Here is a 25,202-nt window from a genome sequence, read left to right as displayed (position 1 = left end):
GGGCGGAAACGGAAGCCCTGGGTTGGCTTTGGGTTCCGTTGTGGGGATGTCCCGTGGGAGTGAGTGAGGAAATCCTGGGGCCGGCAGGTTTGAGTCCTCACCTCCAATCTGCCAGCGAAATCGGGCGAAGAGACGCCTGCAGACGCGGGAGGGAGAAAGCTCGACCGCCCAAGAAAAGAGCAAGTGGGCAGGCAGCGGCGGGGCAGAACCGAACTGTATACAGGGTCTTTAGGGGCCGGTCCTGGTCGGCGCCGCTCACCTCGAGGCCATGGTGCAGGCGGTGCTCTGGGCGATACCCAGGTGAGGGCAGCGGCTCCGCCCGGGTATTCCACCACCGAAAACTGGGTAGATACGGTGTGGGGAAGAAAGGATGCTGCCCCCACTGCTCCCTGGTAGCACCCTGAGCGGCCGCAGTTGCGGCAGCAGTAGCAGCAGAAAGCACAACGCGGGCCGAGGAGGCGGCTCGAGCTGCTGGTAAAGTCGCCCAACAGCTGTTTCTCTGTAGCATGCGAGTTGACAAAACAACCAAAGAACAGGGCTCCCCATTACAATCTCTGTCGAGCTCTTTTTCCTTGCCATTGGGAGCTGATTTATGCGGAAACATGCCTTGCACTTGTACCTGGAGGAATTGGAGACAGTGGATTCGACCTTTAGCGGTTGTCATCTACCTGGTGTCCATAGTGGTTGCGGTTCCCCTATGCGTGTGGGAATTACAGAAGCTGGAGGTAAGAGGGTGTTTCACCATTGGCCTCTACCCTTTCTTCTACCGTCCTGCCCGTCTAAGGTTGCCCATTTTTAGCCTAGATGCCCCAAACTTGATATCCTGAAAATCAGGGCATGTAAATGAGCCCAGTCTTAGTTCATAAACCTGTCCGGTTTCTTGTTCACTGGTTTTCAAAGCGTGCTGCAGGTGGAAGGAGGGCCAAGTCGAGAAAATAGAATATATTAAGATTGCTGCTTAGAAGAGCACTCTTTTGCAAGTATTCCATCAATTCCCTGAAAGTAAGATAATTTTATTACTGAAATCTGATCTGTTCAGATACTGGACTACCTTGAAAACCATGTATTGAATTTTGTTAGCATTTAACTAGCTTCCTGAATTAAAGGGTTCTAGTTGGTTTAACTTTGTTGTTTGTTTTTACTTAGAAATTAGCTCTTAACCAATAAAGATTTTGCAAAAGTCCCTTGTATATTTTTTGATGTCATATTCTTATTATGACATCAGTAAAGTACTACAAACTGGAAGACCCCAAGGTAAATACTCAACTAAGATAGGTACTTTATAAAAATTGTATAATGAATTTTAAATTCTAATAAGAACCAGCAAGTACTTTTATTTAGCAACACCTATTTTATAAGAGCAATGGTGAGACAACAGCTAGTTTAGTCTTTTTGTTATGGAAATATTTTTACATAATTAAACAAAAATGCATTTTAATATGCATTTGTTCCCTGTATGTTCACTAAATTTTGTTGACTTTCCCGTATTAGCATAGCCCATGTAGTTATTTTTAATGTTCATATAATATTCCACTACGTTAAATATTTCCCCTTTGTTAGATATTTAGGTTATTCTCATGATTTATCAACCAGAATTCAAGTACAGACATTTTATTACAAATAGGTATTTCTTTGAAGTATTTTTTTGGAGTGTGGTATAGGAACTACTTTTAAGGCTAATAATATGTGTAGTATCAACCTACTTTAAGACTTCTCTTAGTTGTTGGTTAACTATAGTTTTTAAGTGCCAACTTTTAAGGAAAAATTTAATCTGCAATCTCGACTGCAAACACCCTGAGCCAAATTCTCTTCATGTCTTGCCTGAACTATTCTCAATTCACCAGCCAAAGTATCGAATTAAAACAAGTCATATTCTTCTCAAAGTTTTCCAGTCACTCCGAGTCCAGATTAAAAGCTAATATCCCTCACTCTGGCCATTACGGCCCAACATAATCTGACACTACCCCACCCAATCCCCCTCTGACTTTCTCTTCTCAATTCCTTGCTTCTACCACGGGGACTTTGCTCTAACATGTGGGAGTATGTTATTGCCTTAGGACCTTTACATTAAATGCTCACCCTTTATGGCATTCTCTTCCCCTAGATGGTATTCTCATTCCTTTATGTCCTTCAGGTCTTTTACTTGAATGTCACCTTGCTACCCTGTTTAAAAATTGCAAGCTTTCCTTCATCCCAGTGATAAATCAGGCTTGTGTTCTATATGGTGAGAGATAGAAATCTAGCACTCACCTTCATGGAACTTAGTGGTAGAGATCAATACAACCAAAAAAAAAAAAAAAAAAGGCTATGGAAAAAACTAAAAAAAGATCTAATAAATGAACCAGCAGGCATCTTGAAAAGACCACTACCAGCTATAGAAAAGTGGAAGTGAAGGAAAGTTAGAAAGCTGTTTATGGTAGTTACGTGGTCATGGGTGCCTGAGTTACAATGACTATGGCCCAAATCAGGATAGCAGAAATAGAGATGGAAAACTGACTTTTAAGTATCCTTGGCAGTGAAGAAACAAAACTGTAAAAATGAGATGTGTAAACTGTTTACATGTTTAGGGACAGGTTTATATGAAAAACATTTGTCTTTTAAACACTAGAATCAATGCTCACACTGAGAAGTCATTGGGAACTGAGATTGTAGAAAACAGGAAGTTCGTAAGAGCCCATCCCATGCCCATGGTGGGGCATGTTCTCATTTATTGGAATGGCAAGATGACCATATGCCCTCCTTAAATTATTTATATTTCTTACTTGGCTGAGCATGTGTAATGGAAGGTAAGTAAGTGAAATGCACACATAATGTCACACTACTCACTCTGCAGTCATTTTACCCTGCCTTATGTGCACTTATGCCCCGAGTAGCTACTCTTTCTGTAAGTTCTCCTCTCTTCCCCTCAGGAAGATTGGGCCCACAGAGCATACTCTTATTGCACTCTGAACCAAATGTTTTCAATTGGTTCAGGTTCAGTTAACTCACTCCTGGATGCTTGTCTTTAATGGTTTTCTACTTCAAGTTACCTTAGGGGGGAAAAATTGTGCTACTTATCTCCTCCTTGTCTTGTGAACCAAAACAACCCTGCTTATGGCTGATAAGTTTAATAATAAACTTAACCTCACGATAGCCTCATATCAATGTGTCTCAATTGTGAATAATTTATTTAGAAATAAATGTTAATTAAAATAAAGGTAATAATGATTTCTACAAATACCTAATGTTTACTTATTTTATTACTTAAATATGTGGATACCCAAAATAGCTTTAATTTCTTATGCATATAGCTTTTTAGGTACCTCAGAAATTAAAACAGCTATAAAACCAATGATTCAAATTAATGGCATTAATGTGGACAGATGATGGTTTTAAGAAACTACCCCTTGCAATGTAAAAATGGTACTAACTCTATGATGCAAGGTATTTTTTAATTTGGTATCTATACTGAAATGACTCAGTTCTCTAGTCACTCGTTTTATGATCATTTGAAAAGAACTTTCTTTTTTACAGCACACTGAGGATGCTTGGCCTTTATTAGTCACAAGCACATCATTTTTCTCTTAGGTCTACCACCAAGTTGGCACTAAGGCGATTATAAAAACAAATGTGGGCATTAAAATTACTTGGCAATACTATTCTTCATTATCACCTTATAATTGAGAAGATCTAGAATATGCTATTATTACTATTTTAGGTCATCATTAAAATGGATACAGATCTTCCTTGGTTTACAGTGGGATCACATCCTGATAAACCCATCATGTTAAAAATATCATAAGTAAAAATGCATTTAATGCACTTAACCTGCCAAGCATCATAGGGACATAGTCTAGCCTACATTAAACTTGCTCATAACATTTACATTAGCTTATAGAGGCAAAATCCTCTAACAGCATATTTTATAGTAAAGTGTTGAATATCTCATGTAATTGGATACTGTAGTAAAAGTGAAAAACAATAGCTATATGGGTGCAGAAGGGTCTCAACTATGATGTTTAAAAAAAATTTTTTTTTAATGTTTTATTTATTTCTGGGACAGAGAGAGACCGAGCATGAGCAGGGGAGGGGCAGAGAGAGAGGGAGACACAGAATCCGAAACAGGCTCCAGGCTCTGAGCCATCAGCACAGAGCCCAACGCAGGGCTCGAACTCACAGACCGTGAGATCATGACCCGAGCCGAAGTCGGACGCTCAACCGACTGAGCCACCCAGGCACCCCTCAACTATGATGTTTTAACTTTTGACTTTACAATGGTGTGAAAGCAGTGTACATTCAGTAGAGACTGTACTTAAGATTTTGAATTGTGATCTTTTCCTGGGTTAGTGCTGTGTAGTATAATGTTCTTCTCATGACGCTGGGCAGGGGCAGCACGCCATAGTTTTCAGTCAACCATGCAACCATGAGGGTAAACATCTGATACATTTAAAGCCATTCTGTACCCATACAGCCATTCTGTTTTTCACTTTCAGTATAGCATTCATTAAATTACATGAGCTATGAGATATCCAACACTTTATTATAAGTAAGCTGTATGTTAGATGATTTTTCCCAACTGTAGACCAATATAAATATTCTGAGTATGTTTAAGGTAGGCTAGACTAAGCTATGATGTTTGGCAGGTTAAGTGCATTAAATGCAGTTTCGGACTTAGGGTATTTTCAACTATGATAGGTTTATCAGAATGTAACCCCATCACAAGTTGAAGCTATATCAGTTGTTTACCCTCATGATTGTGTGGTTGACCTGGAGCTATAGCTCCCTGCCCCTGCCCAGCATCAGAATAGTATCATATCACACAGCGAAAAACTCAGGAAAAAATCAAAATTCAAAGTATAGTCTCCACTTAGCGCATATCACTTTTGTACCAATGTAAAGTCAAAAAATTGAAAGTTGAACTGTGTAAGTCTGGGACCATCTATACTCAATTTTAAATGAAATTGAACAGGGGTGCCTGGGTGGCTAAGTCGTTTAAGCATCCAGCTCTTGATTTCAGCTCAGGTCATAATCCCATGGTTCGTGGGATCTAGTCCTGGGTTCAGCTCTGCACTGACAGTGTGGAGCCTGCTTGGGATTCTCTCTCTCCCCCTCTCTGTGTCCTTCCCCCACTCATGTCTGCTTGTGCACACTCAAAATAAATAAATAAACATTTAAAAAAATAAATGAAACTGAACCAAGCAAAAATCCCTGGAAAATGATTATAAAGACATTCCTTTTAGGATCTTCTTCTGCACGTACTCACTTTTCACTTACTATTTTGATTAATATCCAGTGTTTAAGACTTTTTGTATAGTTGACCCTTGAACAGCATGAGTATTAACTGCAGGTCCACATATACACAGATTTGCCGATAAATACAGTATAAATGTATTTTTTCTTAAGATTTTTAATAGCATTTTCTCTAGCTTACTTTATTATAAGAATACAGCATATAGTACATGTAACATACAAAATATGTGTTAATGGACTATTTATGTTAACCAGTAAGGTCAACATTAGGCTATTAGTGGTTAAGTTTGGGGAAGTCAAAAATTATATATGGGTTTTTGACATTTGTTCTCTATACTTTTGTTTTCTACTTCTTTAATCTTTGACCCCTGTTGAAAAAAAATCTTGTTCAAAACAGTAAAACTAGAAGTTGTAGACTTCAGCTCTATTTTAATTAGCTGTTCAAATCCCAAAAGTACCAAAATTAAATGCGCACCTTTTTTCCTTTAAAACATTAGCATTAATGTACCCCTGCCTTGATGAGTGAATTCACAAGTTAACATAAAATTCATTCTCTAGGGCCCCACGGACAGAACAGAGGTTCGATTTTTTATTTTATTTTATTTATTTATTTATTTATTTATTTATTTTGCAGAAAGTAAGTGAATTACTTCAACTCTACCTTAAGATGAGATAGTTGAAAGTGTATTTTTAGAAATTGAGTTTTTATAGGATAAAATATTGATCAGATACCTAAAAAAAGAAATTAGAGCTTTTTAAAATGTAGTATCCTGAGTTGATATTGTTGTATGTAAGAGGGGTAGCATGTATTAACACTGTTTGCTTGGACAGTGGTTGTGGCAATACTTACCAAATGGGAGGGTTAAAAGACATAATGTATACAAAAAAAAAAAAAAAAAAAAAAAACTTAGCAAAGTATTAGGCAATACTCAGTAACATGTTGTGTAACAGTAAAATTCACAGAAAATGCAGGTAGAATTTTTACTTTCCAAACATAAAAGCAAAGGAATAGACCATAAAAAGATTTTTAGAACTTGTGGAAAAATTTTAAAACTTCTGTACATCCCCAAGCACAATAATCAAATATAAAAGACAACAAGCTAAGGGAAAATGATCTGATGTTAATATTCTTAATGTATACAGCGTTGTTACAAAAGGCCTCACAAGGAAAAATGCTCAACGCCATAAGGAAAAATCATCCTCCTCCCTCCATAAAAGCACAGATAGACTGGGGTGTTTTTTTGGTTTTTTGGGGTTTTTTTGTTTTTTAGGTTTATTCATTTTTGAGAGAGAGAGGATCTCAAGCAGGATCCACACTGTCAGCACGGAACTCGATGTGGGGCTTGAACCCATGAACTGTGATGTCATGACCTGAGCCAAAATCAAGAGTCTGGTGCTTATCCGGCTGAGCACCCAGGCGCCCCTAGGCTGTTTTTTGAAGAAGAAGAAAACAAGCAACTAGTTATTTGGAAAATTTTGGGCCTCATTAGTAATTACATAAATCTAAATTTTAGAAATAAAAAATATTTTATTTAGGTCTTTCATTTTAATATCAGAGGATTTATTTTAAATATGTTCTTTTATTTTAGGTTGGAATACACACAAAGGCTTGGTTTATTGCTGGAATTTTTTTGCTTTTGACTATACCTATATCACTCTGGGTGATATTACAACATTTAGTGCATTATACACAACCTGAATTACAGAAACCAATAATAAGGTAAACCTTAACATATTGTGATTTTTTTACTGTTGTGTTCGCTTGTTTCATAAATATGATGTAAAAGGTTTTTAATTTATGCTTTGCTTTCCAAATAGGATTCTTTGGATGGTACCCATATACAGTTTAGATAGTGTAAGTATGTTTCATTTTATCTCATTAGTTAAGAACTTGTTTGATGATACAACAATATTTACAGAATGCTTAAGGTAATGAAAGTGTATTATTTGACAGTAGGGGTTAGATTAATAAGAAAAGTGAAAAGATTCACTTGTTTTTAATGTTAATAAAAAAGATGAAGTATGACAGTAGAAAAGACGGGTGTTTTAAAAAAAAAATCTATAGCTGTTTTCTTTGCTGTATCTTTTAAAATTTCCGATTATGTGTTCTTAGTCCTTTAAAGAATGTAATACTTAAAATTACATTACATCCTTTTTATTTACTAAATTTTTTATTTGGGGGGGGAAACAAAGAAAAAAACCCTTCCCCAGTGGATTCTGGGGAACAACATGCAGTTGTCACAGATGACTGCTTTAATTTAATTAAATATAAAGGAAATGTCTAATTGCATTTTCAGTGATCATCTCAAGAAAAATTGCATGTTATATTAAAGAACCCGATGAGAAAATAATTTGGCTTCTTTCTTCATATTCACTATTTACATGAGTGTTTTTGTTTACCAGTATCCAATATGTTTATTGCTTTTAAAAATTCATTTCACAGATTGTCTGGTAGCCCTCATAAATTTTAGAAAGTTAGATGGAAATATGTGACAAGACATCTCAAGTTTAAAAATTAGCATTGTGAATACTATGAATTGGAATGGCAATTCATTTTATCTTAGCTCCAACTATTTTTAACCTCTCTGCTTTTTCATAGTGGATAGCTTTGAAATATCCCAGCATTGCAATATATGTGGATACCTGCAGAGAATGTTATGAAGCTTATGTCATTTACAACTTTATGGGATTCCTTACCAATTATCTAACTAACCGGTATCCAAATCTGGTATTAATTCTTGAAGCCAAAGATCAGCAGAAACATTTCCCTCCTTTGTGTTGTTGTCCACCATGGACTATGGGAGAGTAAGTATGTTTGGTTTTAGTCTTTTTATGTATTTAAACAGAATTTTTAAGCATCAGTCAGTTCTCTGCAAAGTGTGTTAAGTACTATGAGCAGGACAAAAAGTTAAGAGTTCCTACCCTCAAGTAGTTCATAATCAAGTTTAAAGAATAATAAAACACATATTTATAATCCACACATACAAATTACTCTCATACATTATTCATCCTAAATAGCAAACTTAAAACATTGCAGGGGAAAAAAACCTTAGAAATCATTTAATCAACATCCTTTTACAATTGGAACCCAGGATCTACAGAGATTAATTTACTTGAGATTACATAGATAGTTAATGGCAAAATCAGGTGTAAGACCCAAGGAGAAGGTAGTCTAGGTGGGGAAACAGTATATGAGATAGGAGCAACAAATAGTATTTATTCTAGTACTAAATAATGGGTTAATTGGCCTTATTATATATCCATAGAGGACAGTAAAGGAAAATAAAGCCTGAAAAATTCAGTTGAAGCTAAGATTGCATTTTTTACGTGAATGAGCCATTTGATATTTTTCAACAAGGAAACATTTGACAATACCATTTTAGAAAGATAAATTTTGCAATACTATTCAGGATACATTAGAGGGAGGAAGATTCCAGAGATGGGGAAATAAATTAGAAGGTTATTACAGTGGTCCATTTGTGAGATAAGCTGAAAAGGAGGAATGAAATTGGAATAGAAAGGAAAGAGACTGAAACTGAAGGACTGGTAGGAGTTGATCACTGATAATGGAGAATAAGGTGAAAGTTGAAAGTCAAGGTAACTGGAAAGATTTGGAGTTATAGTAATCAATGTAGATATACAACCTAGGGGTACCTACATTGCCTCCCATGAGATACAGAACCATTTGTACAACATTGGGACTAAATAGGTCTCTAGTTTACACATTTAAAATGACAGGGAGCTACCTAGCTATTTTAAGTAATAAGCTCCTAATGTGTTCATTAACACACTCGATATGTATTGAGCACCTAGTGTGTGCCAGTATATGGATATATCTTAATGCACATAACAGATGTAGAACTCGTGGAACCAACATTTTGGCTCAGAGGTTTGGAATTAAATGAAGACACAAATAATAGAGTTACTTATATCAAGAAATGCTTTGAAGGGAAAAGAACAATAGTGTATGAAAGAGGATAGTAAGGGAGAAGTATTATAATTTGGGGATCTGGGGAGAGATACTGTGCTTAGCAACAAATACAACACAGAGATTTATAGCTAATGAGCAGATTGAGGTGGTCACTGGATGGAAAATTACTAAGAGGAGACATCAAGAGTAGGGGTTCTCTCTCAATAGACATAATCGAATTCTTACTAAAGGCAGGCCAAGCACTTACACATCAAGAATGGGAGATGAGGAGCTTGATTAAATATCAAAGGTAATCAGATATCAAGGGTAGGATGACTTAGCAGTATTTTTTGCTGAGACTGACTTAGATCAAGGCCAAGGCCTGAGAATGATACCTAGTTGAAAAGAGAGCTCAGAGGAGTCCTGTTAAAGTTCATTCAAGGAGAGAGTCGTCAAATGAGAAGCCATTATAGGATGTTAAATAGAGGCCCTGGTATGCCAATTTCATTTTCAAAGATTACTTCTCTTGGTAGAGCAAGTGGGCAAGGATGGAAGAGATTGCAGTGGTCCAGTAAATATGATGATGATAGTTCAGCTTTGATCAGGACTCTCCTCCTAATACTACAGAACCTAAAATGAGGCTCTAGCTGTATCATCACAATTAGCTAGTTGTTGACTAAAACCCCAAACCTTTTTCAGACCATGCTACTGGCCAAAATTCCCCTGTGCTGTGTTTGTGTAATTGATATGTTCCTAATCACACAGTTAACATTTATTCTTGTTAAATCTCTTCATGTTGGTTTCACTTTTTTTCTGATACCCTTGAATTCTGACAACTGCTTCCTGAATAATGTCAGCAGTGCATCCATAGTTCAGGTATTCTTTTCTTTCAGAGGATATTCAGTATTTACCAAGTCATACAGTTTGGAGGTATGGTTTTAGTAATAGTAAAACGTCTGCTGTGTATAACCACATTGTAGGTTACCAGTCTCCCTGTAGTAGATAACTAGTGTTACAAATCTGATCGTTAATCAGGCTATTGCTGTTTAGGATAATTCAGTATAATGCATTTGTTATGTAAATACAATGGCAAGTTTGCAGTTGTTAATTGATAAAAACTAAGTCTGCTTTTTATACTCTGTTTGCTGTAACATAAACAGCACAATGAGTTTTTTTTTTAATGAACATTAAATTTTGTGTATATTCATGAGAGGAGGGAAAATAGATTACCTAATTGTTGCAGGGAGTATGGCCAGAGTCGCAAAAGATGAGCCCGCAAACAAAATGCAGTTAAGTGAAGGTCCTGACTCCAAAATGAAGCTTCTTTTTATTAGGATAATTGCTAAAGACTACATACATAAAGTCAGCTAAGCAAGTGTGTTAATCAATCTAATGTTTAAGCTTTTCAAGGTTGAATTTCGAGTTAATTGGTTTCTATAGCACTAGGAAGGGTCAGGTGTGAAGGAGGATCTGGCCCTGGACAATGTTAATGGCTCTAGTGTTCAGCTGTGTAAACGCGTCCTAAGGCCTTGCACCTTCTCCAGCCCTTCCCTTTTGAAGTCTTTTCCTTTGATGCTTCTCCTGCATCTCCCACATCTAATGATTTAGTACACTTATGAAACAAATGTTTTCATGAAATGGTACTAATCCGTATTACATATTCTCTTCCTCTTGTTTAAGATTGCTCTAAGGTATGTACCTTGTAGTGGAGTGCTAGGTCTTTAGATTTTGTTCGGCATTGTTAGCAGTAAATTTCCTTTTTTTTTTTTTTTTAAAGTATTTATTTTGAGAGAGACTGCGGGAGAGAGACAGAGAGGGAGAGAGAATCCTAAGCAGGCTCACACTGTGTGCTCAGAGCCTGACTTGGGGCTCGAACTCATGAACCACAAGATCATGCCTGAGCCAAAATCAAGAGTCCAACGCTTAACCGACTGAGCCACCCAGGTGCCCCAATGGTAAATTGGTTTCTGAAGTGGCAGTACCATATTAGTCTCCCATTGACAGTATAATGCACTTCTAGGGGCTCTGGGTGGCTCAGTAGTTAAGGGTCTGACTTCGGCTCAGGTCATGATCTTGGGATTTGTGAGTTAGAGCCCTGCGTCAGGCTCTCTGCTGTCAGCACAGAGCCCGCTTTGGGTTCTCTGTCTCCCTCTCTCTGCCCTTTCCCCACTCACATGCTCTCTCTCTCTCTCAGAAATAAACATTTAAAAAAAACTCTTTAAAAACACACTTCTAATTGAACCACATCCTCACCTACATTTGGAATTACCTAGACTTCTTTATGTTTGCATATCAAGAGGGTGTAAAGTGGTATATTGCTGTGGTCTTAATTTGGATTTCCCTGATTAGTAATGAAGTTGAGCAACTTTTCATGTATTTATTAACTATTTATGTTTTCCTTTTCTGAGGAATACTTGTTTTCTGTTTCTCATTTTTTTAATGGGTTGTCTGTCTTGTGGCTTCATAAGGGATCTTTATATATTTAGATATTAATTCTTTGTTTAGTGTGTATTGAAAATATCTTTTCCAGTTTTTGGCATATGTGTCACCTTTATTAAATCTTCTGATAAATGGAAGTTTTGGATCTTAATATATCCATAATATATTCATAATATATTATATATATATATAATATATCCATTTATATCCATATTATATATATATAATATATCCATAATATATCCATAATATTCATAAATATATGAATTTATCTTATAGTCAATACTTTTTCTGTCTCATTCAAAAAATTATCTCCAATTACAGCATTATAAAAACATTGTCCTGTGCTTTTCTTCTAAACATTTCAAAATTTTCCTGTTAAGACATAGAAACACTTAATGTTTTGTGTGTATGTTGCGTGAGGTAGGAATGCAGTTTCATTTTATTCCATTGACTAATTTCCCTAGCATCATTCTCTCCCTTCTACCTCACTCACCTCTCTGGCCATCTCTGTCATGTGTGAAGTTTCCATGTGTATGGGTCTGTTTGTGGCTTTTTGATTTTGGTTTTTTGGGTTTGTTTTTGTTTCTGTTTTTTCCTGTTTTATTGGTTAACTTTTCTATCCCTGGACCAATTCCATACATTAAGCACTACAGGTTATTAATAAGCCTTAAAATGAGGGACAAGTGCTCCGACCCTATTATCTTGCTATTTTTGATTCTTTGCTCTTACATATAAAATGTAGAAACAAGTTTGTCAAGTTGCTTGAAAAACCTCTTGGGTTTTTTTATTGTAATTAATCTTTATTGACATCTTTATGATTTTTTTAGTATTACCTATGAATATGGTCTAGGTTTCTGCATATTTAGCTCTTTATCTTTCAAAAGTATGTTTTTCTCATAGAAGTCTTGTACATCTTTGTTGACTTCATAAATGTATTTGATTGCTGTTGTAAGTGGAATCTCTTAAAAATCATTTTGACTGCTTCTAGTGTGTATAAAAGCACACTGGGTTTGGATATTAACCTTATATCCAAAAATCTTGTTACATTTTCTTAGTCTGTAGACTTTTTAAGTTCCCTGTGAAGATGTCCTCTTCAATTAAAGGATTTCTTTGATTTTCAGTCTTTATACTTATAAATTACTCTTCTTACCGTGCTGGTATCTCAAGATATTCTTGCATTATTCCTGATCTTGAAGGGAATTCTTATAAAATATAATTGAATTTTATGTTTTTAAAGGTGTTTTATAGGCATCCTTTATCAGATAAAATAAGCTTTTACCCATAGCTTGTTGAATTTTTAATCATGAATAAATGATTAAATTTCATCAAATGCTTATGCTGTATCTATTGAGATGGTTGGTTTTTGCCTTAACCTGTTAATTTAGTGAATTAGATTGATAACTTTTTTAATGTTAAAATTTCCTTGCATTTTGAGATGTGATTAAGATGTATTATCTGTTTTTCTACATCATGAGATTTGATTTGCTAATACTTTGTTTAGAATTTTTACATCTATATTCATGAGTAAGTTTAGACTATAAGTTTCTTTTTTACACTGTTCCTGTCTGGTTTTCATATCCAAGTTATACTGCCTGAATAGGTATTGCCTTTTACTTGTGTACCACAGGAAGAGATTATATACTATAGCTTGAAAGATTAGACCTGGACTTTGTGGGAGGACAGTTACAGAACTATTTAGGCTTCCTGTTGTTTCTGAAATAATTTTTTAATATAATTTTAGGAATTAGGCAGAATAAACAGTTTTTAAATGTACAGGCATACATTAGTTTATATCTTCTCAATCTCTTCTGGATCTGTTACGATTCCTTTTCCATTTCTGATGTTAAATTTAATATCTTTATTTTTTCTTTGAACAATCTTGCCAAAAGTTTGCCTATATCTACTAATCTTTTCAAGAAGTGACTTTTGGCTCTGTAATATACTGGTTTTCTCTTTGATTAATTTCTGCTCTGTTTTTACTTCCTACCTCCCATTTGTTTTGGTTTACTATCTTTTCCTAATATGTTAGAGTCTTAGCTCACTGATTTACACAGCCTTTCTTCTTTTTTTACTACTGCTTTGAAACTGTACATTTCCCTCCAAGTTTTACATTCACTGAATCCCAGTTTTTGTTGTTTTATTTTTTATTTTTTTTTAATTGGCATATAATTGACATACATTATGTTAGCTTCAAGTGTACAACCTAATTATTTGGTATTTCTATATATTTCAAAATGATCACTACAATATATCTAGTTAATATCCATCACCACACAAATCCCAAACTTTATATTTTTATTGTCATCCCATTTAATGTTTTTAAATTCCTATTGGGATTCTTCTTTACTGTAATTATTCTGGAGTATTTTTAGATTTCCAAACAGGACTTTTTGGGGAGGGTTTTGGATTTCATTTTATTTATTTGCATTGCAGTGAGAGAATAGACTCTCTGAGACAGTCTTTGGAATTGGTTAAGATTTGTTTCATGCCCTTTAGTACATGATCAGTTTTTATAAAGGTTCCCTGTGTGCTTGAAGAGAATGTGTATTCTATATTAATGAGTGGCTTTGCTATATATTCATGTCCATTGGGTTAATCTAATATGTTATTCAACTTTTCTATATTTCTGTTGATTTTGACTACTTGTCTGTCATTTACTGAAAGAGATTGTTTAAATTCTGCCACTGATTATTTGTCACTTTCTTCCTGTACTTTGGTCATCTCGTTTATATATTTTGATGCTTTTTCTACTCCAACTAATTTTTATTATCTTAAAGCTGTTTTATCTGATATTACCAGGTATCCCATCTTTCCTTTGTTTAGTATTTGCCTGGCTTATCTTTTGCTGTCTTTTACTTTCATCCTTTCCATCTCCTTATGTTTTAGATGTATCATTTTTTTTAAGTTTAGTATTTTTTTTTAATTCTTTTTTTTTTAATGTTTATTTATTTTTGACAGAGAAACAGAGCATGAGTGGGGGAGGGGCAGAGAGAGAGGGGGAGACAGAATCCGAAGCAGGCTCCGGGCTCTGAGCTGTCAGCACAGAGCCCGACCTGGGGGTCGAACTCACAGACTGTGAGATCATGACCTGAGCCGAAGTCGGACGTTTAACCAACTGAGCCACCCAGGCGCCCCAGTATTTTTTTAAATTCTAATCTAATAATAGGCTATTTACATTTTTGTGGTTATTGATATATTCATTTAAAATCTTGCCATCTGTTTATTTCCTCTTTGTCTCACTTTCTTCTTTCATTGATTGCATTTTTTTGAGTAAGCCTTTATTGTAAAATAATTTTCAATTTATAGAAAAGTTGCAAAAGACATGACAGATTTCTAATACGCCCTTTACCCAGCTTCCCCTAATGTTACATAACATCTTATGTAATCATGGTATATTCGTCAAAACCAAGAAATAACATTGGTATAATACTATTAACTGCAGACTCTTCAGATTTCTCAAGTTTTTCCACTAATACCCTTTCTCTGTTCCAGGATCCAATTCAAGAATCCACGTTTTAATAAAGATTTTAGTAAATAATTTTAAGATTTTCCAAACATTAAAGGAATACAAACAAATATAAACAGAAATCTGTTTTATAATACCCACATTTAACAAATACTAATATATTGTAGGTCCATCATTCCTTATTTGTGATTATAAAATATTTTTTAAAACCCTTGAAAACCAAAAGCTTTTTCACAGGTTATATGGTGGCAAAACAGTGTATCATCTTTAATTTTAACGTGACTACTTTTAAGTCTTTTATAGATTTAACTACAAGTGTTAGAAGGTCCTCACTCCTTGTATCTCAGAGCAATTCAGGATCCATTACTTCTTTCTGAAGTATGACCTTTAAAAATTCCTTTAGTGTCAATGTATCAGTGGTAATTTTTCTCAGATGTACTTATCCAAAAGGTTTGCCTTCATTCTTAAAAGACAGTTTTGCTGGATGTATAATTCTGTGTTGACAGGAATTTTCTCCAAGCCTTTTGAAGATTTTATTCTACCTGATTCTGGCTTCCATTGTTACTATTAAGCCTCTCCTATCAACCTAATTGTTATTCCATTATAGATGACCTAGCTCCAACTGCATTTAAGACCCTGTCTTTGATGTTTTGCAGATTCACTATGAAGTATCTAGGTTGTTGTTTCTGTTTTTAGTCCTCCTTAATTTACAGAGTGCCTCAACCTACAGATTGATATCTTTCATCAGTTCTGAAAAGTTCCTAGCAATAACTTCTTGTGATTTTATCTTTACTCTGTCTTAACTATGAATATATGTCAGACCTTCTGATTCTATTCAGTTCTTTGTAACTCTTTTTCACATTTGTCTCTTTGTCTCAGCCTTTGCTACGTTCTAGGCAGTTTCTTCAAATTCATCTTCAGTTCACTTATTCTCTGCAGCTTTCAAAGTTATCTAATTGGCTAATCCATTTGTAAAGAGTATGGGACAGGAAGAACAGCATGTACAGCCAAGGCATTCTCTCAAGAAGTCTTGAAACAAGCCCAAGTGCACTCCCTAGGCCCCCTCAGGGAGGCACACTTAGCTGTAAGTGGGAGTGAACCACCTTAGCACAGAGAAGTCTCTCAGCACATAGAACCCCAACAGTTTCTTTATTTAGTCCTGATACAACACCTCAAGACCTATATGCCAAATCTTCTCAGTCTTGATGCAATTCTTAAATTAGGGGATTCATAATACATTACGTTGATAATAAGTTCTCCTGATAGTTGTGCTAAATAAAGCATTTGCCCTCAGAGCAACTTGGTTTTTTTATTTTTGTTTTTGTTTTGTTTTTAAGTTTATTTTGAGGGAGAAAGAGAGCACAATTAGGGAGAAGGCAGAGAGAGAGGGAGACTGAGAATCCCAAACAGGCTCTAAGCCCAGTGCAAGGCTTGATCTTGTGAACCAAGATCATGACCTGAGCCCTTTAGCTAAGATCAAGAGTCAGACGCTTAACCACTGAGTCACCCAGGCACTCCAGAGCAACTTGGTCTTTTAAGAAGGCTTGCACAACACTGTCAGGTAGAGCCGTTTTTGTTTTGTTTTTGTTTTCCCCTTGTAAATTTTCCCCTATACTGAGTAATCTTACATTTATGCAGGATCTTTGTTTTGTCCTTTCATAAATCTAGTTAGTGATACTCTCTGGAATGATATTTAAATTCCAAACTTGAAAGAAAACTGAATTCTAAATGTAAATAAGTAATACTTTTTTTTTTTTTTTTTTAGTTTAGTTTTGAGAGAGAGAGGGTGCAAATGAGAGAGAGGGAGAGAGGGAGAATCCCATGCAGGCTCCACACTGAAAGTATGGAGCCTGAAGCAGGGCTCAAGCTCACCCTAAGCAGGGCTCGAACTCACGAACTGCAAATCATGACCTGAGCTGAAGTTGGATGCTTAAACTGACTGAGCCTCCCAGGCACCCCTAAATAATACTTTCTGAATACGCTTTCACATATACATGCACACAATTCATCCGTTACTCAGTCTTTCTTCTAGAAACATACAGGGACACGTTTTTGTTCTTTCTCTGCTGCGCTATTCAGGAATTTGAAACTGAACACAGAAGGGGATCTTTCAGAAGATGTAGTTGTCAAATAATTTAAAAAACAGCATTTAAACAGTTTGTTTGCTATCATCCACATTCTTGCCCAGTTGCCATTTAGAATGACTAAATTAAAAGAATTAAATATAGAGGCACCTGGGTGGCTCAGTCAGTTAAGCGTACAACTCTTGGTTTCGGCTCAGGTCATGACTTACATGTGAGTTCGAGCCACATGTCTGGCTCTGTGCTAGCAACACGAAGCCTGCTTGGGATTCTCTCTTTTCTCTCCCTCTCTCTCTCTCTCGGTCTCTCTGTCCCTTCCCAATTCACACTGTCTCTGTCTCACAATAAATAAACCTAAAAAAAACTTTTTTAATAAAAGAATTAAATATAAATATGGCATCGTTTGTCAAAAGGGATTTTAATATGGGAGGCTTTGGAGAAAATCTGATACTATTTAAATGAGTAGTTGAAATGCTAAGGTTTTTGTTCTTTGGCAGAGTATTGCTGTTTAGGTGCAAACTGGGTGTACTGCAGTATACAGTCGTCAGACCATTCACCACCATTGTTGCTCTGTAAGTACAAAGAACTCATTATTTTTTTTTTTCATTTTCATGCTCTTGAGAACAATTGAGTAGATATACCAAGAGCATTAATTTACTTGTTTATGATATATATATATATACTCTTATAAAAAGCAACGTGTATCAAAACCCTACTTTTAAAAATAAATAAGGTGACCATTTACAGGCAGAGAATCACTATGGAATTCTTCTAAATAACATTCTCTAGTTCATTCTGGAAAACATTTTTAAGGTACTTTTTTTCCCAAATATTAATGTTCACACAGCTTTACAGAAACATCGATTACATGAAGTTAAAGTATACTACTTTAGGTTCATTATATGGTTTTGTTTTCTATATGGTTAACTTAGAATATGACTACTATATTCCAAGGATGAAATCATAATTTTCTTTTTTAAGAATTCTGTCAAGGCTTAGGAGATGAGGTAAGATGGTATATCATTAAGCTATCTGGTAAAACTATTCCCTAAAAATTTAAGAACATCAGATAATTTAAAGTGAGTAGATTGCATATTTTATCTGCTAAGCATAACTAATATTGTGCATATTCAGAGAAAGAAAGGGAAGAAAGGTGAAAGAAGCATTCAGTTCTTTATTCTACCTTTGACCTAGCAATTCTTTAGCAGTATTTACCTTAGAATTAAAACTAATTAACTTGTTTATGATGGCAGGCTTTATTTGTCTGCAGTTTAGAAACTGGGTAATCACATAAGCTAATACTTAAATATGGGTATTCATAAAATTTACCTCCCAAGACAAGTTGTAGGAAAAGTTATACTTGTAGTTATAGACTTGGATTATAAGCCTATAACTATCAAACTTTTGAAAATTAGGCAACCTAATTTTTTTTAATCTAGTAATTATCCTTTCTAGTTCAGTGCATGTATCTTATTTTGGAATTAAGATGCAGAAATAATCATTTGGTAATGTTACTAAAAATGTTTAATTTTGAACCACTTCTATGACCAAAATCAAGTGATTATCTACAGGGTCTTTTAAATAAACTGACTTCTAAATTTAAATATTTCTGTCAATGCTATGTTTTAAAATATATATTTGATTTAATCATAGATCTTATTTTTACCATTTTAGAATCTGTGAGCTGCTTGGTATATATGATGAAGGAAACTTTAGCTTTTCAAATGCTTGGACTTACTTGGTTATAATAAACAACATGTCACAATTGGTAAGTAAATATTTTTTTTATTTATTTATTTTTTAAAATTATTTTAAGTAGACTCTATATCCAGCATGGGGCCCAAACTTAAGATCCTAGGATCAAGGGTCACAAGTTCTACTGACTAAGCCAGCCAGGTATCCCAATAAATATTAACTGTATTAAATTAGTATCTGTGACTCTAAATTTTCTTAGGAAAAGTTTCTTTGAGAATGAAGTTTGTTATTTTTTAATCTTGAAATGTGATTTATAGGAAAGAACCTGAAGAAACTTTAACATGTCCTTATACATATATAAAGATATAATATCTTTGGGTTAATTATTTGGTGACTTTTACCTTGACCTGTTGATCATGTTTGTTCATTTGGTTGTGGTAGTCACTACATAGTTGTGTGGATATGTCATAAATAAAAGCACAATGCTCTCCTTAAAATACACGTAACCAGGGCATACTCAATAAGAGAATATATCTGATTGGATTATGACAGTACAAGGTTTGAATAAAAATGGGAGAATAAAATACTCTTATGTATTTGGAATTAAAGGAAAATTGTGAACGCCAAGTTTTAAAAAAAAATGTTCTAGAGGGGCACCTGGATGGCTCAGTCGGTTGAGCCTCTGACTTTGGCGCAGGTCATGATCTCACTCTCTGTGAGTTCGAGCCCCACTTCGGGCTCTGTGCTGACAGCTTGGAGCCTGGAGCCTGCTTCAGATTCTCTGTCTCCCTCTCTCTCTCTCTGTCCCTCCCCTGCTCATGCTCTGTCTCTCTCTCTCAAAAATAAATAGAGGTTTAAAAAAAAATTTTTTTTTAAATGTTCTAGAAACTGAAATGCTCTAAAAAAATAATTGTCCGATCCTTTCAACTTAAGAACTTGCACTTCATTTAAATCTTTAATGTTTTCAACAAAATAATAGGTGGAATGACATGCATGTGTGTTATTAGATGTTTATAATAAAAATTATATGCCTGTGGGGACATCTGGGTGGCTTGGTCGGTTAAGCATCCAACTTTGGCTCAGGTCAGGTCATGATCTCATGGTGCATGAATTCAAGCCCCACTCTGAGCTCCCCACTCTCAGCATGGAACCCACTTTGGATCCTCTGTCTCCCTCTGTCTCTGCTTCTCCCCACCTCATGCTTTCTGTCAAAAATAAACATTTAAACAAAATTATATGCCTATGTATTTAAAGCTTTCCTTTATGTTCATGTTCTTTAAAACCAGTAATTCCATTACTGGGAATGCAATCCTCAAGAAATAGTTGTAAGGGGGTGCCTGGGTGGCTCAGTCAGTTAAGTATCTGTCTTGGTTTCAGTTCAGGTCATGATCTCATGGTTTGTGGGATAGAGCCCCTCATGGGGCTCTGCAATGACAGCGTGGAGCCTGCTTGGGATTCTCTCTCACCGTTTCTCTCTCTGCCCCCACTCCTGCTCATACATGCATGCACATGCTCTCTCTCAAAATAAACATTAAAAAAAAAAAAAAAGAAATAGTTGTGTTTTTGGTTTGTTGAATATCTTTGTATATACAGACTATTTGTAATAGCAAAAGACTGGAAACCATTCAAAGCCCAGTGATAAGGATTGGTTAAATGTATGATGGTCCTTCCACTGGTCAAAATACTAGGCAGTAATTAAAAATAATCCTTATGAGGGGCCAACCTAATTGGCTTAGTCGGAGGAACTTGCAACTCTTGATCTCAGGGTTGTGAGTTGGAGCCCCGTGTTGGGTGTAGAGAGTACTTAAAATCTTTTAAAAAGTAATAATAATAATCCTTATGAAATATATGAAAAAGTAAGGTACGTTAAGTGAGGGAAAATCAGGCAACCAAATTTTATTTTCAGTTGGTGATACCTGTTAAAAACCACCTATATGTAGAATGGAATGGTTGGACAATGGGACTATAGACAACTTTATATTTTACTTTACTGCTTTTATATTCTAAAATATTTCAAAGGAACATTTTCTATGACTGTAATGGGAAGAAATAAACTTTTAGGGAAATGTTTATTGCTATGTACACTATACTACGTTATTACAATTGATTTTTAAAAAGTAGTTAATACTGTCTTGAGCGTTTATTTTTAAAAACTAAATTCAGCCAGATTAACATACTGCCCTCAAGAAAAATTGATTCCTTACTTTCATTTTTCATGGGCAAATTTTATTCAAATAGTACTTACTGTGTTTTATAAATAACATATATATAATAGAGTAAGATAAACTAGTCAAACTTAACTTTTATAAAATTAATGATAATTTGTATATAAAAGCGATTAATAAGCAGATTGATATATTTTTATCTTGGCTGAGGGACAGCTTTTTCTTCCTTTCATGACAGTCACTTGTTCATTGTTTTCTTTATGGGTTCCAGTAAGTGAACACTTAAAGCCACTTTCAGGGAAGACATTATGCATCTCTTATTAGAAATTTCATATCATTATTTTCATCCCCAGTAAACTATAAAAGCTTGTTGTTAATCTAAAAATAACAGAATAGAATACCTAAAAAAAATTGCCTGAACCATGACTGTGTACCAGGTTCTGGTTTATAACTAACTGTATGATTTCTGTTACCGTATTTAATTATTCTTATTGAAGAAGTTTAACTGATAATCTTGTTTCTAGTTTGCCATGTATTGTCTGCTGCTATTTTATAAAGTACTGAAGGAAGAACTGAGTCCAATTCAACCTGTTGGCAAATTTCTTTGTGTAAAGCTGGTGGTTTTTGTTTCCTTTTGGTAAGTGTTGCTTTCTCTTAAATGTTCTTAGTCTCTACAGGGTAATAATACTATTGATTAGGGAGGATTTTCAAAATGGTCTTAATGTAGAAGATGAATTAAAATGTCTCTACTTACCTTTTAAAAAGTTTATCCTTTTAGCCCTTCTTGGTTTTTCATAAAGAAATAATCAGATAGTTAGCATAACATTTACAAGAAAATAATTTGAGACAATCTAAATGTCTCAACACTAGAGGAATCATTAAAATATATCATGGTCCTTTCACATAAGAGAATAGTCTGCAGTTTGGAAGATAAATATAGAATATTTAATAATGTGAGATATAATGTTCATTAGTAAAATACATTCTTTAAAGCAGAAGACAAAACTGTTCATGGTCCCAATTTAGTGAAAGAGTGGGTGATAGGGGACCTAGAAACAAATACACTAACATACAAATATGAAAAGGGGAAAAAGAATAATCCTTGAACTCCTACCACCCAGAAAGAATGATTAACATTGTGGTGCACATAATGTCACATATAAAATTCCACAGAAATGGTTTCATACTATAAAAACTTGTAGAATTCAATGATACATTCAGTATATTGTGTGTATAGTTCTTAGTCTATAAAGTGAGGATATAATTTTCTTGTTGTTTGGGTTTGTTTTGTTTTTTGGTTTTGCTAAGTATTCTGTTCTGTGGATCTAACTTTTTAACTAATCTTCTATTGACATTTATGATGTTCCTGATTTGTTCACCATTACAAGCAATATTGAAGTAAAATTCTTATATGCAGAAATATGAAAACTCATCTTACTATCTTATTATTAGCTGTCTAAATTTCACCTAGGGTTATATCCATAGATGTGCTTGAAATGTTCAGTGTGACTCCATCTTGGGAGTCTGACACCTTCTGAGTTTGTCTCTAGTTCCAGCACTTCAAACAAGACGGGTTTTAATGTTTCAAAGAGTAATCTGGATAATTAAGACAGGTGTAAATAACATTGAAGTATCTGTCCTGTATTTTATTTTAAATGCCTGTTATACAAGGTGTTAGGCATTGTCTATGTATAGGAAACATTTGCTTGTACACACTTTCAAAACAAAAAGACATAGAAACCAAATACTGAAGTTACATGTGTTTAAAAATACATAATGAAAACTCATACAATGAAACTATACTAGAAGAATAAATTTGCGGGGCGCCTGGGTGGCGCAGTCGGTTAAGCGTCCGACTTCAGCCAGGTCACGATCTCGCGGTCAGTGAGTTCGAGCCCCGCGTCGGGCTCTGGGCTGATGGCTCAGAGCCTGGAGCCTGTTTCTGATTCTGTGTCTCCCTCTCTCTCTGCCCCTCCCCCGTTCGTGCTCTGTCTCTCTCTGTCCCAAAAATAAATAAACGTTGAAAAAAAAAAAAATTTAAAAAAAAAAAGAAGAATAAATTTGTAAAGCAAATAAATGTTTTTAATATAGATATATGCTGTAATATAATATGCTATGAAGACAGGGTGGTGGTGGTGGTGGTGGTGGTCCACAAGTTGTGAGGGTTAACTTTTTTAAATGGCATATTTGTAAAACAACTGCTCATTTTATGCTTGATATAGATTTGGCGTTTACCTTTTCCTAACATATAGGCAAGCAGTAGTTATTGCTTTGTTGGTTAAAGTTGGCGTTATTTCTGAAAAGCATACATGGGAATGGCAGACTGTAGAAGCTGTGGCTACAGGACTCCAGGTTAGTGCTATCTGTGAATTTAATACGGTATTACTATTTACCCATTTTACATATTATCTCTGAAACCTGACAACAAGCAGGCTGTGGGGCTACTATTCTCACTTCACAAATGAGGAAACGGGGAAGTATAGGGAAACTAGCCATCATCACTCGTGGTAGAGCCAGGAATAGAACCTAGAATTTGTTTTTCCTTCTTTCTCTGTGCATTTGTCTTTAGTCCTTGGGCAGTGGATTGAGAATGCACTGTACTTTAAGATATACTTGATTGGGGAGTATAAAGGAGGTTTAGATTTTTGCCATTTTGCCTTTTTTTTTTGAGGTCAAAGACAGTTATTTTGGAAAATGAGTATAATATGGGGAAAAACAGATGTCAATACTTAAATACTTTTTGAAAAGAAAGATAGGGGGCGCCTGGGTGGCGCAGTCGGTTAAGCGTCCGACTTCAGCCAGATCAAGATCTCGCGGTCCGTGAGTTCGAGCCCCGCGTCGGGCTCTGGGCTGATGGCTCAGAGCCTGGAGCCTGTTTCCGATTCTGTGTCTCCCTCTCTCTCTGCCCCTCCCCCGTTCATGCTCTGTCTCTCTCTGTCCCAAAAATAAATAAAACGTTGAAAAAAAAAAAATTAAAAAAAAAAGAAAAGAAAGATAGTGCTTTTATTTACAAAAGTAGATTTAAGCTCAAAGATGGCTGATGTTTTTGTTGCTGTTGTTGTTGTAGGACTTTATCATCTGTATTGAGATGTTCCTTGCTGCTATTGCTCATCACTACACTTTCTCATATAAACCCTATGTCCAAGAAGCAGAAGAGGGCTCATGCTTTGATTCCTTTCTTGCCATGTGGGATGTTTCAGATATTAGGGATGATATTTCTGAGCAAGTAAGGCATGTTGGTAAGTACCAGCCATTTCATTCATCCAAACAGGTTATTGGAGTTCTCATACTAGGGCAATTTAGTAGCTATTTTTAAGAGATGAAAAGACTGTTTAAAGCAGTACCAGTAAAATTGGGGGTGGGGAGGTGGAACTTATTTTTAGCATGGTAAGTTTATAGTGATAAAAATAACTTTTGGCTAATTTGAAAACCTTTCTATTACTTTAAAGGAAGGACAGTCATGGGACATCCTAGGAAGAAGTTTTTTCCTGAGGACCAAGATCAAAATGAACATACAAGCTTGTTATCGTCATCATCACAAGATGCAATTTCTGTTGCCTCTTCTGTACCACCTTCACCCATGGGTCATTACCAAGGGTTTGGACACACTGTGACTCCCCAGACTACGCCTACTATGGCTAACATACCTGATGAAATGTATAATGACACTACAGGAGAGAAAAATGAACTTTCAGATAAATCTGTGGCCTCCTGAACAAGTGTGCAGAAGCAAACTGTGCTCCTTCTACCATGTTATTTCATCACTTGGTATCCCATTGCTCAGGATTTTGTGCTTGGGACAAGCCATAAATGATGGAAAGTTTTCAACACAAAGAAGGTGAGAAAGCCAGGTACAACTACTGGATTTATATAACTGAGTTTTGTATATCACAAATAATCAGTCTAAATATCCTAGACTTAGACTTGATTTCTTAACATTAGAGTATCACATACTCAAATGGTAGAAAATGACTCTACTAAATGTTCCTGGTGTTACATTGCTTTATCAAGAGGATGGACATTAAAAAAAAAAAAAAATCAATGCTTCTACCACTGCTGCATGAATAGAACGCTCTGGAATTTAGCAGAAAGTATAATTTGGAAATACGAATTAGTGGAACTTAATCATAATCATGTGCCATATATGCCTACCTAACAATTATTTCTCTATTTCTCAACTGGATGTCTTTCAATAAATAAGAATTTATCATTTA

At 35.3% G+C, this 25,202-nt stretch overlaps 1 protein-coding gene across 1 annotated transcript; it reads left to right on the top strand.

Moving 5' to 3' along the window:
* Positions 1 to 25,202, top strand: TMEM184C (transmembrane protein 184C). Its single transcript, XM_045466225.1, has 10 exons — positions 1 to 725; positions 6,819 to 6,949; positions 7,048 to 7,084; positions 7,829 to 8,034; positions 17,626 to 17,700; positions 18,803 to 18,896; positions 21,513 to 21,625; positions 23,241 to 23,340; positions 24,056 to 24,227; positions 24,438 to 25,202. The coding sequence occupies exons 1-10, from the start codon at positions 507 to 509 to the stop codon at positions 24,701 to 24,703; spliced, it is 1,413 nt and encodes a 470-aa protein (XP_045322181.1). The 5' UTR covers positions 1 to 506; the 3' UTR covers positions 24,704 to 25,202.

The sequence above is a fragment of the Leopardus geoffroyi genome, chromosome B1, assembly GCF_018350155.1.
Source record: "Leopardus geoffroyi isolate Oge1 chromosome B1, O.geoffroyi_Oge1_pat1.0, whole genome shotgun sequence".
NCBI lineage: Eukaryota > Metazoa > Chordata > Mammalia > Carnivora > Felidae > Leopardus > Leopardus geoffroyi.
The sequence above is the reverse complement of the archived record's forward strand: the minus strand, read 5'-3'. Positions and strand labels throughout refer to the sequence as shown.